Source organism: Ammodytes marinus (assembly GCF_949987685.1).
Source record: "Ammodytes marinus genome assembly, chromosome: 7".
NCBI lineage: Eukaryota > Metazoa > Chordata > Actinopteri > Uranoscopiformes > Ammodytidae > Ammodytes > Ammodytes marinus.
Window position 1 is genome coordinate 10,426,040 of NC_137211.1, and position 13,367 is coordinate 10,439,406.

At 41.7% G+C, this 13,367-nt stretch overlaps 1 protein-coding gene across 2 annotated transcripts in view; it reads right to left on the reverse strand.

The window, feature by feature from the left end:
* The window catches only part of rerea (arginine-glutamic acid dipeptide (RE) repeats a), a 100,278-nt gene that overhangs the window by 34,641 nt on the left and 52,270 nt on the right, over positions 1 to 13,367 (reverse strand). The window contains exons 4-6 of one of the 2 annotated variants that reach the window (XM_080031215.1): positions 11,976 to 12,081; positions 6,755 to 6,851; positions 4,415 to 4,519 (exon numbers count right to left, since the gene is read on the reverse strand). In XM_080031215.1, the coding sequence (XP_079887341.1) occupies positions 4,415 to 4,519; positions 6,755 to 6,851; positions 11,976 to 12,081 (308 nt within the window). Of the gene's footprint in view, positions 1 to 1,855; positions 1,931 to 4,414; positions 4,520 to 6,754; positions 6,852 to 11,975; positions 12,082 to 13,367 lie in introns of those variants that run through there. The other variant, XM_080031216.1, reaches the window with a different exon arrangement.

Sequence of the window (13,367 nt, forward strand, 5' to 3'; positions counted from 1 at the left end):
CCAGACCACATCAGCACGGGCCAAAAAAAACTGAATTTCAGTAAAAAGGAGGACGGCCCGCTGCCCACTGCTCCAGAACATGTCGAAACACATCGTTCCTCTTTGTTGTTGCGAGCAGTCTCTCAGCAGATAAGGCAGGACTGAATAAAAAAAAAAGGACATTAGGATTTGGCAGACAACGAGGAACCAAGAAGAGTGATGAATGGTGCCCATAAATATGAAATATGGTAGTTTCCTGCGTCATCTGCAGTTCAGATTAGATTTTAAAGCTTTCATAACAGTTTCATAACACTGACTCAACCTACTTTCAGCAGTGCTTTTATTTCGACGTAAAAGTTTTGAGACGGCTATTACAAGTGAGTAGCCTAGAACTAAAGACTAACAATTTATTTATTTATTAAAACAAAGAAATACAGTATTCAGCGTTGTACTCACATACAGAATGTCTCATGGAACCTTACACAGCACACTTATTAATCTACAGTGCTTAAATTGTTATAACAAATGATTGTCTGCTGCACGTACAGTCTAACAATCAAAAAATACGTTGAATATACTGATGTGTGCGATGCCGGCCTGTGTTCCTGCAGAGAGAAAAAAGTTCTGCAAAATGTGTTTCTGACAATGTGCAGTAGCGGGCCTGGTGCGCTGTGCGTTTGGCAGGAGGCTGTAAGGATGACAAACGAGGACCTGTGCGCAACCAGAATGAGAATGGAGTCTGAAGACAGCCGTGTTTCACTGAGGCAGAATCCTGAGAGCAGACATTCATATGGAACGCTGCACACACAGGGTCCTGAGGGAGCCAGCAGAGTACAGATGTATCACAGCAGGAGGGCTCTCAGGAGTTCACAGGTATACTGGAACAGACACGGCATACCGAACAAGCAAAAATACGTCCAAGCATGTGATCAAATGTGTAGGGCTATGTAAGCAGCAGCCTCATTTTCAGATTCTTAATGTAGATAGAAAGGCATAAATAATGCTTTATCAAAAAGGTTTATTTTTTTTATTTTTTTCAATAAGCTGCACAAAGCCTAGGACAATTAAGACAATGTACAACATGTCCAGTTGATACACACAACAACTTCAGCTCCAACTCAGCATTAGATCACAATCTCGTCAAATAATTAAAAGCTTAATCACTAAACCAAAACAACAACAACAACATGACAGTCTGGTCAACTTTGAGCGTGTGTGTATGTGTGCAATCAAGGATAACCCCGCCCCCTCCATCAATTTCAGCCAATCGCAGCGCGAGACTGTGGCACACTGACATAATTGCAGCACAGCAAAAACAAAACAAACTTCATGGTATTTAAAGAGCAACGACGAGCTGCGTGTACACAACACTGCTGGACCAAAGGTATCACAGAGCCGCTGGACCCTTTTGTGTTCAGCACAGCATCGCGCCATGTCATCCCCGTTTGTAAACAGGACCCGCAAAATGGAGCCAGGGCAGCCTCGCCGGCTCTTATAACATCATATAACGCCATATGCAGCCACATGCATCAGCCTTATACTCGCATTGCAAACACTATGCATTTCCATTGGGACGTTGTCACGTTGATGGAAAAAACAAGTGAAAGGTGTTATAAAACTGCGATTCCATTACGTTGACACAAGCGTTATATGACAGCCTGAATGTTCAGCAGCGTTCAAATCTCCTGCTGCTGACAGACAATGTGCACAGTCGCGGTCGCAGACACAAACACAGCCGCTCAAAACAATGACAGTGATTCGGACAGCTCGCAAACATTACACCGTTTTTGTCAGGCAGCTGGAATGAGACTCTGGAAATTAGACAGTCGCGCAGGCAGCAAGCAATAACGGCACGAGAAAATGATCGCAAACCTACCTCCGGGGACTGAACAAATCGTCCATTTCTGACATCGAGCCCTAAGGCTGGGTGGTGACACTATGTGTGTACAATGCTCGTTGTAAAATCAACTCCCCCTCTCTCCCACCTATTTCTAGGTGCTCAAAATGGAGAACCACGCATTCGCTCCGGAGAGGTATTCACTGAGCTTGTGCTGTGACCTCAGCCTGCACGTACAGCGTCTCGCTCCTCCACAGACACTACTGAGCATGTGCCGCGACCTCACACAAGCGCACACACACGGAGGCAGACAGACACGCATGCACGATACGGAATTCATCTCTCCTCGTATGTCTGCGCCATGATAAACAAGAATGAAATTGCAAGGCTGCAGACACCACGCTCAGAATACCAAACGAGCGGAGAGGGGGAGAGGGAGGGAGGGAGGGAGGGGAAGACTGAGACTGAACAGGGCCCTTAAGAGGGGGTTCCTAACTGGCAACCCTACGTGCCAATAACAGGGACAGCTGTCACTGCAACACGTGAGACGCGTCGAGAACCACCAGTGGGATAATTCACCAATTTAGCTCGAGCACTTAAATTAATTCATCATGTGAAATGAGGATAACCTAGCCCGGCATTCCCAGACCTGCCACTAGGCGCTGGCAAATTAAATTTGTTGCGCCTGTTGGTCTGGAAACTCTCCGTTGAAGCTTTCTTTATATGTCCATGCGTTGAAGCCGTGATAGTAAACATCAAAGATGGCTGCGGATATGTTGTGCGAGTTTGAGACTGCTTTGGCCTCGACCCTTTACGATTTGGAAGACGGCACTCAAATATTTCATTAGCAAGTGGAATGTTCTGTTTTGCCGACCGACCACAGCAAACGTTTAATTTAACAGCTGTTCGCTAAACGAACGGGGCTTAAGTTACGTCACCTTGTGCATCGCTCTGATTGGTTGTAGTGCTATCCAACTGCGTGCAGTGGCATTTGAAATGCAGGAGTAGGAGCCGCCCCTTGAGTTGGAAATTACTATTGATCGTGGCCAGACCCTCTATCGTTCAAGATATCAGGGTCTGGATTTCCAGGCTAAGGATAACCAACATAATTACCAGATTTATATTTTTATTTTTCAAACAGAACTGGAAATGACGAAAGCTGCTGACCACAAACTACAACGCAATAAAATAGAATGTCATCTACTCTGCTTTAGCATTCGAACAAAACATGTGTGCAGTCCCTATCAGTCCAACCATAAGATGTACTCAGGTCTTCAGTTAATGACACTTACTGCAAAGTGGCCAGCTGAGCAGGCACTACAAAGAAAACCTATTAAAATCTTATTTTAAATCAAATCAGCATCACCAACGATTATGACAAAAAGTTATAATCTAAAGCAGCTTAATGGAAATCAGACGTCTTCAACATCTGCTTTTCTCCGTGTGTGAGTGACTGAAAAGTGTTTTCCATTCTACTTCTATGTCAACCATAGACTGTAGAAGTCAACATAACAAATACTTCTGTGATACAAACATGACAGGTAATTTGACAAATGCATCCCAACGCCCAAACAATTATAAAGCCATGGGGGTTTCCCCATTCTCATTCTCCATAATTACATAACATTAGGACTATTCTGACATTGGTAGCAGTAATGAGCACAAAGCCTCATTAGACGCAACACTGTGTAACCAAAGCCAAAACAGTATGGAATGAAACTTTGAAAAATGACTTCTGTCTATCTCCTGTCCTAGTAAATACATTGTATTCAAGCTTCTACATACAGTTCACAATGTGTTTGACTAAATATTATGCACGTGTTTTACATTCTACACATTTGTCATGAAAAACCAGTTCATACTGTTATTTTTGTATTGGTCTGTGTAATATCTGATTTTAGGGCAGTAAACGTTCTATCTGACTTCAATACCTTGATTCTAAAATTTGACAAAATGTTTAAAAAAAAAAAAAAAAAAAAACTGCTACTAGGGAGGTATTATAAAGTAGTTATTGCTCAGTAATTATCTTAAAAAACACCACCCTCCATCATATCGTTTCAACTGCAACATGTCATTTTAATTTCAATTCAATTGAAACTTCTCATAAACTTTGAATTAATAGCTGAAATAATTCTGAATTAAATGATCATCCGAATCAAATTTAAAATTGTCTTTGAATTTTAATAAGCAAACATTCATTGGAGTCATTATTGGAGTTAGTAAGTAATAATGTAGTAAGAAATAAAATAATGTGAATGATGGCAAACATAACCTATCCTCTCATTTGTGAGAGACTTTTGGTTTTATGTGATAGCAAAAGGTATATTTGGAGTTTTAGACCGATGATTGGAACAATATATATATAATAGAAATATTATTATTTTTCACAGGCTTCAGAAATTGTGATTTATTTATTTATTGGACATTTTCTCAACAAGAAAATAATTAATTGATCACAAAAACAACAGCTAGTTGCAGCCCCAATTTTAATTATAATTGTATGTGTTTTGCTGAGAGTTGACCAAGTAAATCGGGCCTGTGTGACTGTTAAGAAGGGTACTGTATCAGTTGGATTGACTGGACGGAAAAGCTCCTCACCTGGTCTCTGGGTTATATCCGAGGATATAGAAAAAGGAGTCGATGCGGGCTTTGAACTCCCTTGCAGCAAAAATGTCGGAGAAATGGGAAATGTTGCATTTCCCCCTGTGAAAGAGAAGACAGGCTTCATTAGACAACAGCAACTACATGACAAAGTTGATATCCCAGCAGGAGCAGACACAAGCCCTAATTAGAAGCACTCTCTCGGGGTGTTCATCCACTGGAGGTGACAAATACAGCAGCAGGCATCCCGGAGCCTGTCAGTGCCTGCTGCTGACTTTGCGGCGAGAAATCAAGCTCTGGCTAGTGAACCCGTAAACACCAGCTGAACATGTCAGCTCTTCCCCTCGTCTGTCTGCAGCAGCTAAAGTGTGAGCAAAGGACCCAGCAGAGATCTGGACAGGAATTCAACCTCTTGTGTCTCCCTACCTGACACGATTACCCCCCACAGAGAGACGAGAGGGGGCCTGACCACATTTTGAAACCATTTCCTGTTTCCAGAAGCCTGGTGTCTGGCTCCATGAAAATAACATACATCACAGTATCTTCCTGCCCCTGAAAAGATTAGAGGCCGCTAAGAAGGGCTATCTTTTCGGAGCGAAGCTGCGGCATTACAGCATCCCACTGGAATTCCCTCTCATTTATCTAAAGCTGGGAGAATGAGTCAAATCAAAGGGTGCTCTGTGTAAGGAGAAGTTGCAGCTAATTTGCCCTGAAATCAGTGGTTTCTGTGAGACATGGCTTTGGCTAACACACCGCCGTGCTGCTCACAGATGGTTTAGGTTAAAGAGAAAAGGGGGGGAAGAGGGAGAGGTGGTCAGGCAGGAATGGATGAAGACACAGAGGCAGGAACACAGAGGGATCAAAGAAGATCTGATTTCAGGATGGATTAAGCTTGCATTCCTTTCTGTTGAAATTAAAACATACAGAGTAAGGTACCATCTGTTTAAGTCCGGAGGCTTATGTTGTGACAGGTGAGCGTAGGGGGTGGGGGTGGGTCGCACGGCCATCTTATTGTTTTAATGTAAGACAGCATGAGTCATGTGGTCTCATTTATTGCTTTGCATCTTTATACATCTGGTCTGTTTCTACAGCTCCTGCTCACTGCAGCAAAGCACGGTACATCATTTTAACCTGTGAACGAATGACTGGATTTTCTGCATTTCGGCATCATTTAATAATACAATGTGGTCTGGCAATCTTCACTACAAGCTAGATTTGCCTGAAACAGTAACATAAAAACTATCACGCTTTTGTCTTTTTATTCAATTATTTGCTTGATCATTCTAAGTCGGGCTGGAAAAAGAAAGTGAATCTTTGGATTTTTAGTAAGTGGTTAAACATTATTTTACGGTAACGATCGCAAACGCAATTCCACATTGCCAGGAGGAATTGTAGACAAGAAAGTCTTTTATGACTGGCTCTTTTCAATTCATGTCACAGAATCTCAATTGATTTAAGCCATAACCATTGTGAAATAGTACTTTTTTTAAAACGTCTAAGCCATTTTGAATTTAATTTTTCACTGTGTTTAGGGGAATTTCTGTAATACATCTCAAAGCTTATATTAAGCATCAGTTGACTGACAGCTACCCTGAAACTTAATAACGTAATAACAATTTTTATACATTTGCACGATGTCTTAAATGTATTTGAATGGGGAACTGTGCTTTCTTTCATTAACACCATTCTCGCTCCATATTTTCTTATAGCTGAGACATCAATCTGATACTCAGATATGTCCCAAACTTTTACCCACAGGTTATCTTTCATCTTTTTAATTTATGGTTTGCCATCTTGATTCATCTGAAGAAGTCTGAATGCACATGTGAATGAGGGATGGTTCACCAGCTTGTGAAGAGTCTGTCAATAACTAATATTTTTCATGTTTTGTACAGAGCAAGGCACAACTAACATAATTTCAACTCATATATATCAATTACTATTTAGATTATTATCTTATATGAACATGTTCAAAGACTTGCCAATTATCCATTTGGAATACTTTTAACTGATTTTCAACCTTGCAGCACATTTCAAAAGCATTTATTGTGGGTGCCACAATAAATGCCTAAATTTAACACACAGATATTAAAATAAAACTTGGTCTTAAATATGCCACATAGGCAAATACAAGATAACACCACAAAGAAAAGCTGAGTGACGTAGCAGAGGTATTGTGCTATATTTACTGGACCTTTAGGGGTCGACACTGAGTTCAAGAGAGACCAGTAGAAAACGTAGACTGTTCCTTCAAACTACAGCTTCTATCTTTTGCCACAGCTTAGAATAGATAGAGGTTGTGTACGTGTGCGTGTGTGCATGTTAAAGTCTGCTTACCTGAGAGCAGCAGCATGATAAGTGTCCACATAGTCAGAGATGAAAAGTTCTCGACTCCTGACGACTGGGTCTGTGATAATAAGCTCCCGACCAGAGTCTGTTGGGGGTAGAAACAAAGTTTGACTGAATAACTACAGTGTATATAATGCCAAGACAACTAAACTCATTCACCTAGGAAAATGAGGGAACACAGATAAAGTAGCTTGGGCATATGAGTTCAGTAATAAAATCATGAGCTGCTCAGTTCTGTGTAAAACCCAAAGTAACAAGTGCCTCTGCAGAGGTCAATATTAAGCTACATAATTCAATGAAGCCAATAAAGCGTGGCCCCCTGAGAGAGAGAGAACATAATGTTCAGTTGTTCAAGTGAAATGACCCTTGCGGGGGTTAAGACGCATCAGCAGCACCCAGAAGAGCCACAGCTCGTCATTGACAAACGACCTGAGCTGTTGCTACTGTGCTCCGGCCTTGTGACATCAATTCAAATAATCCAGAGTCCCGGCCACAGGGACAGAGAGATAGGGCAACACTGTGGTGCAACTGAAGCTGATTCAGGATGTAACAGCTTACCCAGTTTTTTGTTGATAACCTCTATGACAGACCTAAACTAATGCCTTCACTCTGACACAAGTGATACTTAGAGTTATCATGGTTGGGGGTAAACAAGCTGTGTAGATATAACTGTGACTGAATATGCATTTGATAAGGCTTTTTTTTTTTACACAGTATAAATCTTGAGCTAACAAGAATCGCTAACAGTATGTGTAAACAGGTTTGAGTGTGTGTATGGTTAGTATAGTTCCGGAGTAGAAGCATGCTTCAGTGCAACACACCTAAGAATCTATACCTTAGCAAATGTAATACAGACAAACAGTAAACTCTAGCTATCTGTACATTAACACTTTTCTACAGTCAGTCAATTATATCATGAAGCACTATATCGTCAATATTTTATGTTAGACTCAACTATTAATATGTGAAATCAAGCGATAAATTATTCGTTAAGGGCAAGCTTACAACTATATGTTGGCTTTATTAACTAAGAATTTGTTCAAAAATAAAAATAGATTAGATTTTCTTTTACTAGATTTTTTTCATTTAATATCAATACAAAAAGAATGCGGTATAGAGTTATGTAGCTCAGCTAGGCTATTTGGTAAATCAAAATACTTGTTCATCAACTGATAATTTCAACTTTTATACGTTGATTTTAGATGTGATTTTCCCCCATGAGTTTTTTTGTCATCATGATGTTATATTTAGTTGCTAAAAAAAACACATTGATACTTGATAGCACTTACAGTATCTCACAAAAGTGAGTACACCCCTAACATTTCTTCAAATATTTCATTATATCTTTCCATGCGACAACACTGAATAAATGACACTTTGATACAATGTCAAGTAGTCAGTGTACAGCTTGTATAACAGTGTAAATTTACTGTCCCCTCAAAATAACTCGACACACAGCCATTAATGTCTAAACTGTTGGCAACAAAAGTGAGTACACCCCTAAGAAAAAATGTCCAAATTGGGCCCAAAGTGTCAATATTTTGTTTTGCCATCATTATTTTCTAGCACTGCCTTAACCCTCTTGGGCATGTAGTTCACTAGAGCTTCACAGGTTGCAACTGGAACCCTCTTCTACCCATTCATGACGACATCAAGGAGCTGGTGGATATTAGAGTCCTTGCGCTCCTCCATCTCCCGTTTGAGGATGCCCCAAAGATGCTCAATAGGGTTTAAGACTGGAGATATGCTTGGCCAGTCCATAACCTTTACCCTCAGCTTCTTTAGCAAGCCAGTGGTCGTTCGGAGGGGTGTTTGGGGTCGTTATCATGTTGCAGTACTGCCCTGCGGCCCAGTTTATGAAGGGAGGGGATCATGCTCTGCTTCAGTATGTCACAGTACATGTTAGAATTCAATGAACTGTAGATCCCCAGTGCTGGCAGCACTCATCAGGCCCGGTTCTAGAAAGTCAGACTTGGGGGGGCCCGTAGAAATTTTGGGGGGGCACACTGGGCAGGGAGACCGAAGATGCGAGCGCGCGCAGAGCGCGCGAGCCGAAATTTTTTGCCCTTGTAAGATCTCTGCGTCTGCTTTTTGGCACATTTACTGTGAATTGTGTAAAACAAAATATGCAAATAAACGTTGAGTGTTGCTGTGTGGGAAATTTGATTATTGCATGTTTTTTTTCTCCAAAATGTTTATGAATAACATATAATATACATTATATACAACATAATGTGTATATATATAAAATAAATGATTGTGATGTAAGTGTTTTATTGGCTAATTTTATTTGATGCCTCAAATGGTGAATTAAATAGGCCTACTTCCTATTAGTCAATGCATTGTGTGTCTGAATGTGTTCTCAACAGGATAATGCAGAACTGATTTAAAAAAAAATACACTTGGTTAACAGCAGCCAACAGTAGCCAGCTAATCTATATTTTACAGTAGGCAATTTAAATCATGTGTGTGTTTGTGTGTCCAACAGGACAAATGCAGAACAGATTTTTTGTTTTTTTTTTGATTTAGTTAACAGCATTCAACAGCAGCCAGCTGATCAATATTAATTTAACAGTAGGCTATTTCAATCATATATATGTGTGTGTGGACCCAATTAATTTTATTTGACATTTTCTTGGACAGCGAACAAAATTTTCCGTCCGATAGTGGGTCGGGAAAAAACCCAGACCCACTATCGAAAAAAAAAAAAAAAAAAAAAAAAAATCTCAAATTTTGGTTGGGGGGGCACAGCTCACATCTGGGGGGGCACGGCCCCCCCTGGCCCCTGGCTACCGCCGGCCCTGGCACTCATGCAGCCCCAGACCATGACACTCCAACCACCATGCTTGACTCTAGGCAAGACACACTTGTCTTTGTACTCCTCACCTGGTTGCCGCTCCACACTCTTAACATCATCTGAACCAAATAAATGTATTTTGGTCTCATCAGACCACAGGACATGGTTGCAGTAATCCATGTCCGTAGTCTGTTTGTCTTCAGCAAACTTTTTGTGGGGTTTCTTGTGCATCATCTTTAGAATAGGCTTCCTTCTGGGATGACAGCCATGCAGACCAGTATGATGCAGAGTGTGGCGTATGGTCTGAGCACTGACATGTTGACCCCCCACCCCTTCAAGCCCTTCAGCAATGCTGGCAGCACTCATACGTCTATTTTCCAAAGCCAACCTCTGTGTATGACGCTGACCACGTGCACTCAACCTTCGTAAACTGGGCCGCAGGGTGGTATTGCAACATGATAACGACCCCAAACACACCTCCAAGACGACCAGTGGCTTGCTAAAAAAGCTGAGGGTAAAGGTTATGGCCTGGCCAAGCATGTCTTCAGACCTAAACCCTATTGAGCATCTTTGGGGCATCCTCAAACAGAAGGTGGAGGAGCGCAAGGTCTTTAATATCCACCAGCTCTGTGATGCTGTCATAAATGGGTGGAAGAGGGTTCCAGTTGCAACCTGTGAAGCTCTAGTGAACTACATGCCCAAGAGGGTTAAGGCAGTGCTGGAAAATAATGGTGGCCAGTGGCCACACAAAATATTTACACTTTGGGCCCAATTTGTAAATTTTTTCTAAGGGGTGTACTCACTTTTGTTGCCAGCAGTTTAGACATTAATGGCTGTGTGTCGAGTTATTTTAAGGGGACAGTACATTTACACTGTTATACAAGCTGTACACTGACTACTTTACATTGTATCAAAGTGTCATTTATTCAGTGTTGTCCCATGGAAAGATATAAAGAAAAATGTGAAGAAATGTGAGGGGTGTACTCACTTTTGTGAGATACTGTATGTTCTTGTAGATGTGTATGTGTTAGAGTGTGATGTGTCCAGTGGTGCTAAATCTGATAGTGTTGAGAGTGTGTACTCAAAGGCCAAATGACACTGTGGGTTATTAACACTTGACAGTTCTGCTGTCTGGCCTGGAGGAGTGTTACCCAGGGAACAGCACAGAGCCACTGGATTGGCTCGATTGTCTGGGACATCGTCTACTGGTTTGTGTTTGAAATGCAATTCACAGCTAGCTCTTGTATCCCCCAACAGTCTGGAGAGCTGAGGCAGGTGTGTAGGAGAGAGATTAAGTGTTGTATCATAGAGCAAATGAGTATTGACTTTTATATATATTTTATATATATATATATATATATATATATATATATATATATTAGGGCTGTCAAAATTATCGCGTTAACGCAAGGTGATTAATTTCTGGAATTAATGCGTTAATTTTTTTTATCGCAAATTAACGCATGTGCAGATTGATCCGCCCCGTACATCCCACAGGCTCTGTACTACAGCCACTCAAACGTTGCAGCTGACCCAGGATCAGTAGCTGCGCGCAGCCAAACATCACAGCACGCTAGCCCATGCCGTGTTTTAAACTGCTAATGGTCACGTCTGTGTCGGGGGCATAGATAGTAGCCTATATAAAATCAACTGCCGCGGGTGACAGTTGATGTCAGGAGCAACAGGAGGAGAAACATTGTCCGCTCTTTTCAGAGCCCGCGAAGACACAAACGTCTGCAGTTTTCAGAGGTGTGTGTGAGTAGACATCAACATAACGTTGGCTTCCTGGCACAAATGAACAGTCCCCTAGGACGTGTTCGCGCGTACACACACACACACACACACACACACACACACACACACACACACACACACACACACACACACACACACACACACACACACACACACACACACACACACACACACACACACACACACACACACACACACACACACACACACACACACACACACACACACCGGACTGTAATCAAGTTGTATTCAAGAATGCACAACCTATAGATTCACCAAATAAATGCCATTATATAGCCTATATTTGCCTTAAGACATAGTAAAGAGACAGACCAATTGAATTATGGTGTGGTAGGTATATATTTTAGTTTGATTTAAATTTATTTTTAGTATTAAAACCATCATTTGGATTTTCAATTAATAAAAATTCAAATTTTAAATGTACATCCACCTTCTGTCCTTTATCTTTACAACAATATACAGAGAAAATTCAAATTTTTCGGGCATATTTCGAATGGTAAAATTAATCGTGATTAATCCACAGAATCCTGTGATTAATCTGATTAAAAATTTTAATCATTTGACAGCCCTAATATATATATATTTTTATATATGCACATGTGTGGGAGTGTTTTAGGGAACACAAAGAGGTCTCACCGTTCTCATTGTTGCGATCCTGCACCAGGTGCTGGTAGACCGAGTCGGGCACCTCTGACTGGCGGTAGTACCATTTCACATTCATCAACAGATGGTCCCGTTTACTCTGCAACAGAGAGACACACACAGAGCGAGTGAGCCGAGACAAAAAAAAGATAAACAGACATCATTTTGTTTGATTACAGCGTCACAAACTGGCCTCTTGGCAAACAGTGATGCTGTGCAGCCGTGCTGGTTATGACTCACACAGGCTGTTGCCAAAAGACACGCGGAGAGACCAAGTCAATTAAAAAGGGATTGGAGAGCATTTAGAGCCTTAATAAAGTAAACAGTGGGAAGGCCGCTGCTGGAGGAAATGTGGAGAGAGAAGAGCCATGGGGGGGATAGTGGGTGGATGAGTTTTCAATCCTCAATCGTCTTCTCGGTTTCCCTTTACTTAAAGACAATTCTCAAACAATTCTAACATACCATTAGCTTATAAAGTGTATTCATGCAGGTACTGTATCCTTTCATAATGCTTGTGTTTTTAAACTCTTTCAGTGCTGCCATCCACTGGCCTTTTAAGAAAGTGCAAGTCAGCAGAGGATTGCAAACCCTTAGATGACCAGCAAGTGGCAGCACTGAGGTGAGCACCAGCTCTCACAGAGCTAGTCAATGAAGAACAAGAGAGGAGAGGGAGAAAGGGAGGAGAGGGAGAAAGAGAGGAGAGGGAGAAAGAGAGGAGAGGGAGAAAGGGAGAAAGGGAGGGGGAGGAGGAAAATGGCAGAAACTAGAGGCCAGCACTGAGGTGAAGGATGAAAAGGGCAAAACACTGTTTTCATTTCACGCAATAAAATATTTATTGTGCCTTCACATAAGCCCAACTGACCGTCACAGTGGTTTTTTGAAAGAACATTAAGAGGAGTGCCATGCTGGGTGCTGGTGGACACAATCCTATTGGCCCCAGCCATCTTTATAAGGGACTGGGCTGAACTGCACTAACTGACTGAGACACCTGCACCACCACCCGTGTAGAAAAGGGAAAAATGAGCAAATGGAAATAAAAGAACAAGGGAAAGTCTAAGGTAATCTAAGACGGACAGTTTAACTTCCTCGCTTTCCAGGCACTTAACTGTATCCGTGTGTGTGTGTGTGTGCATGTGCAGGAACATGAGGTCAGAGTAGAGATATTTAAAGCCTTTAGAGTACATTGTTCTGTTATGTCACTGGGGAGGAGACTGAGTGCAAGCAGCCAAGCAAATCATCACCTCCCTAAACCCTCAAGCCCACCTCTGGTTTTCCCATTCTCTCTATTCCTTCCTCTCCTCTTCTCCCCCCTCCCTTCCTCTCTCCTTCCCTCCCTCTCCACCTTTCTCATTCCAGCCGTCCACTCCGCCACCTCTCCATGTTCTT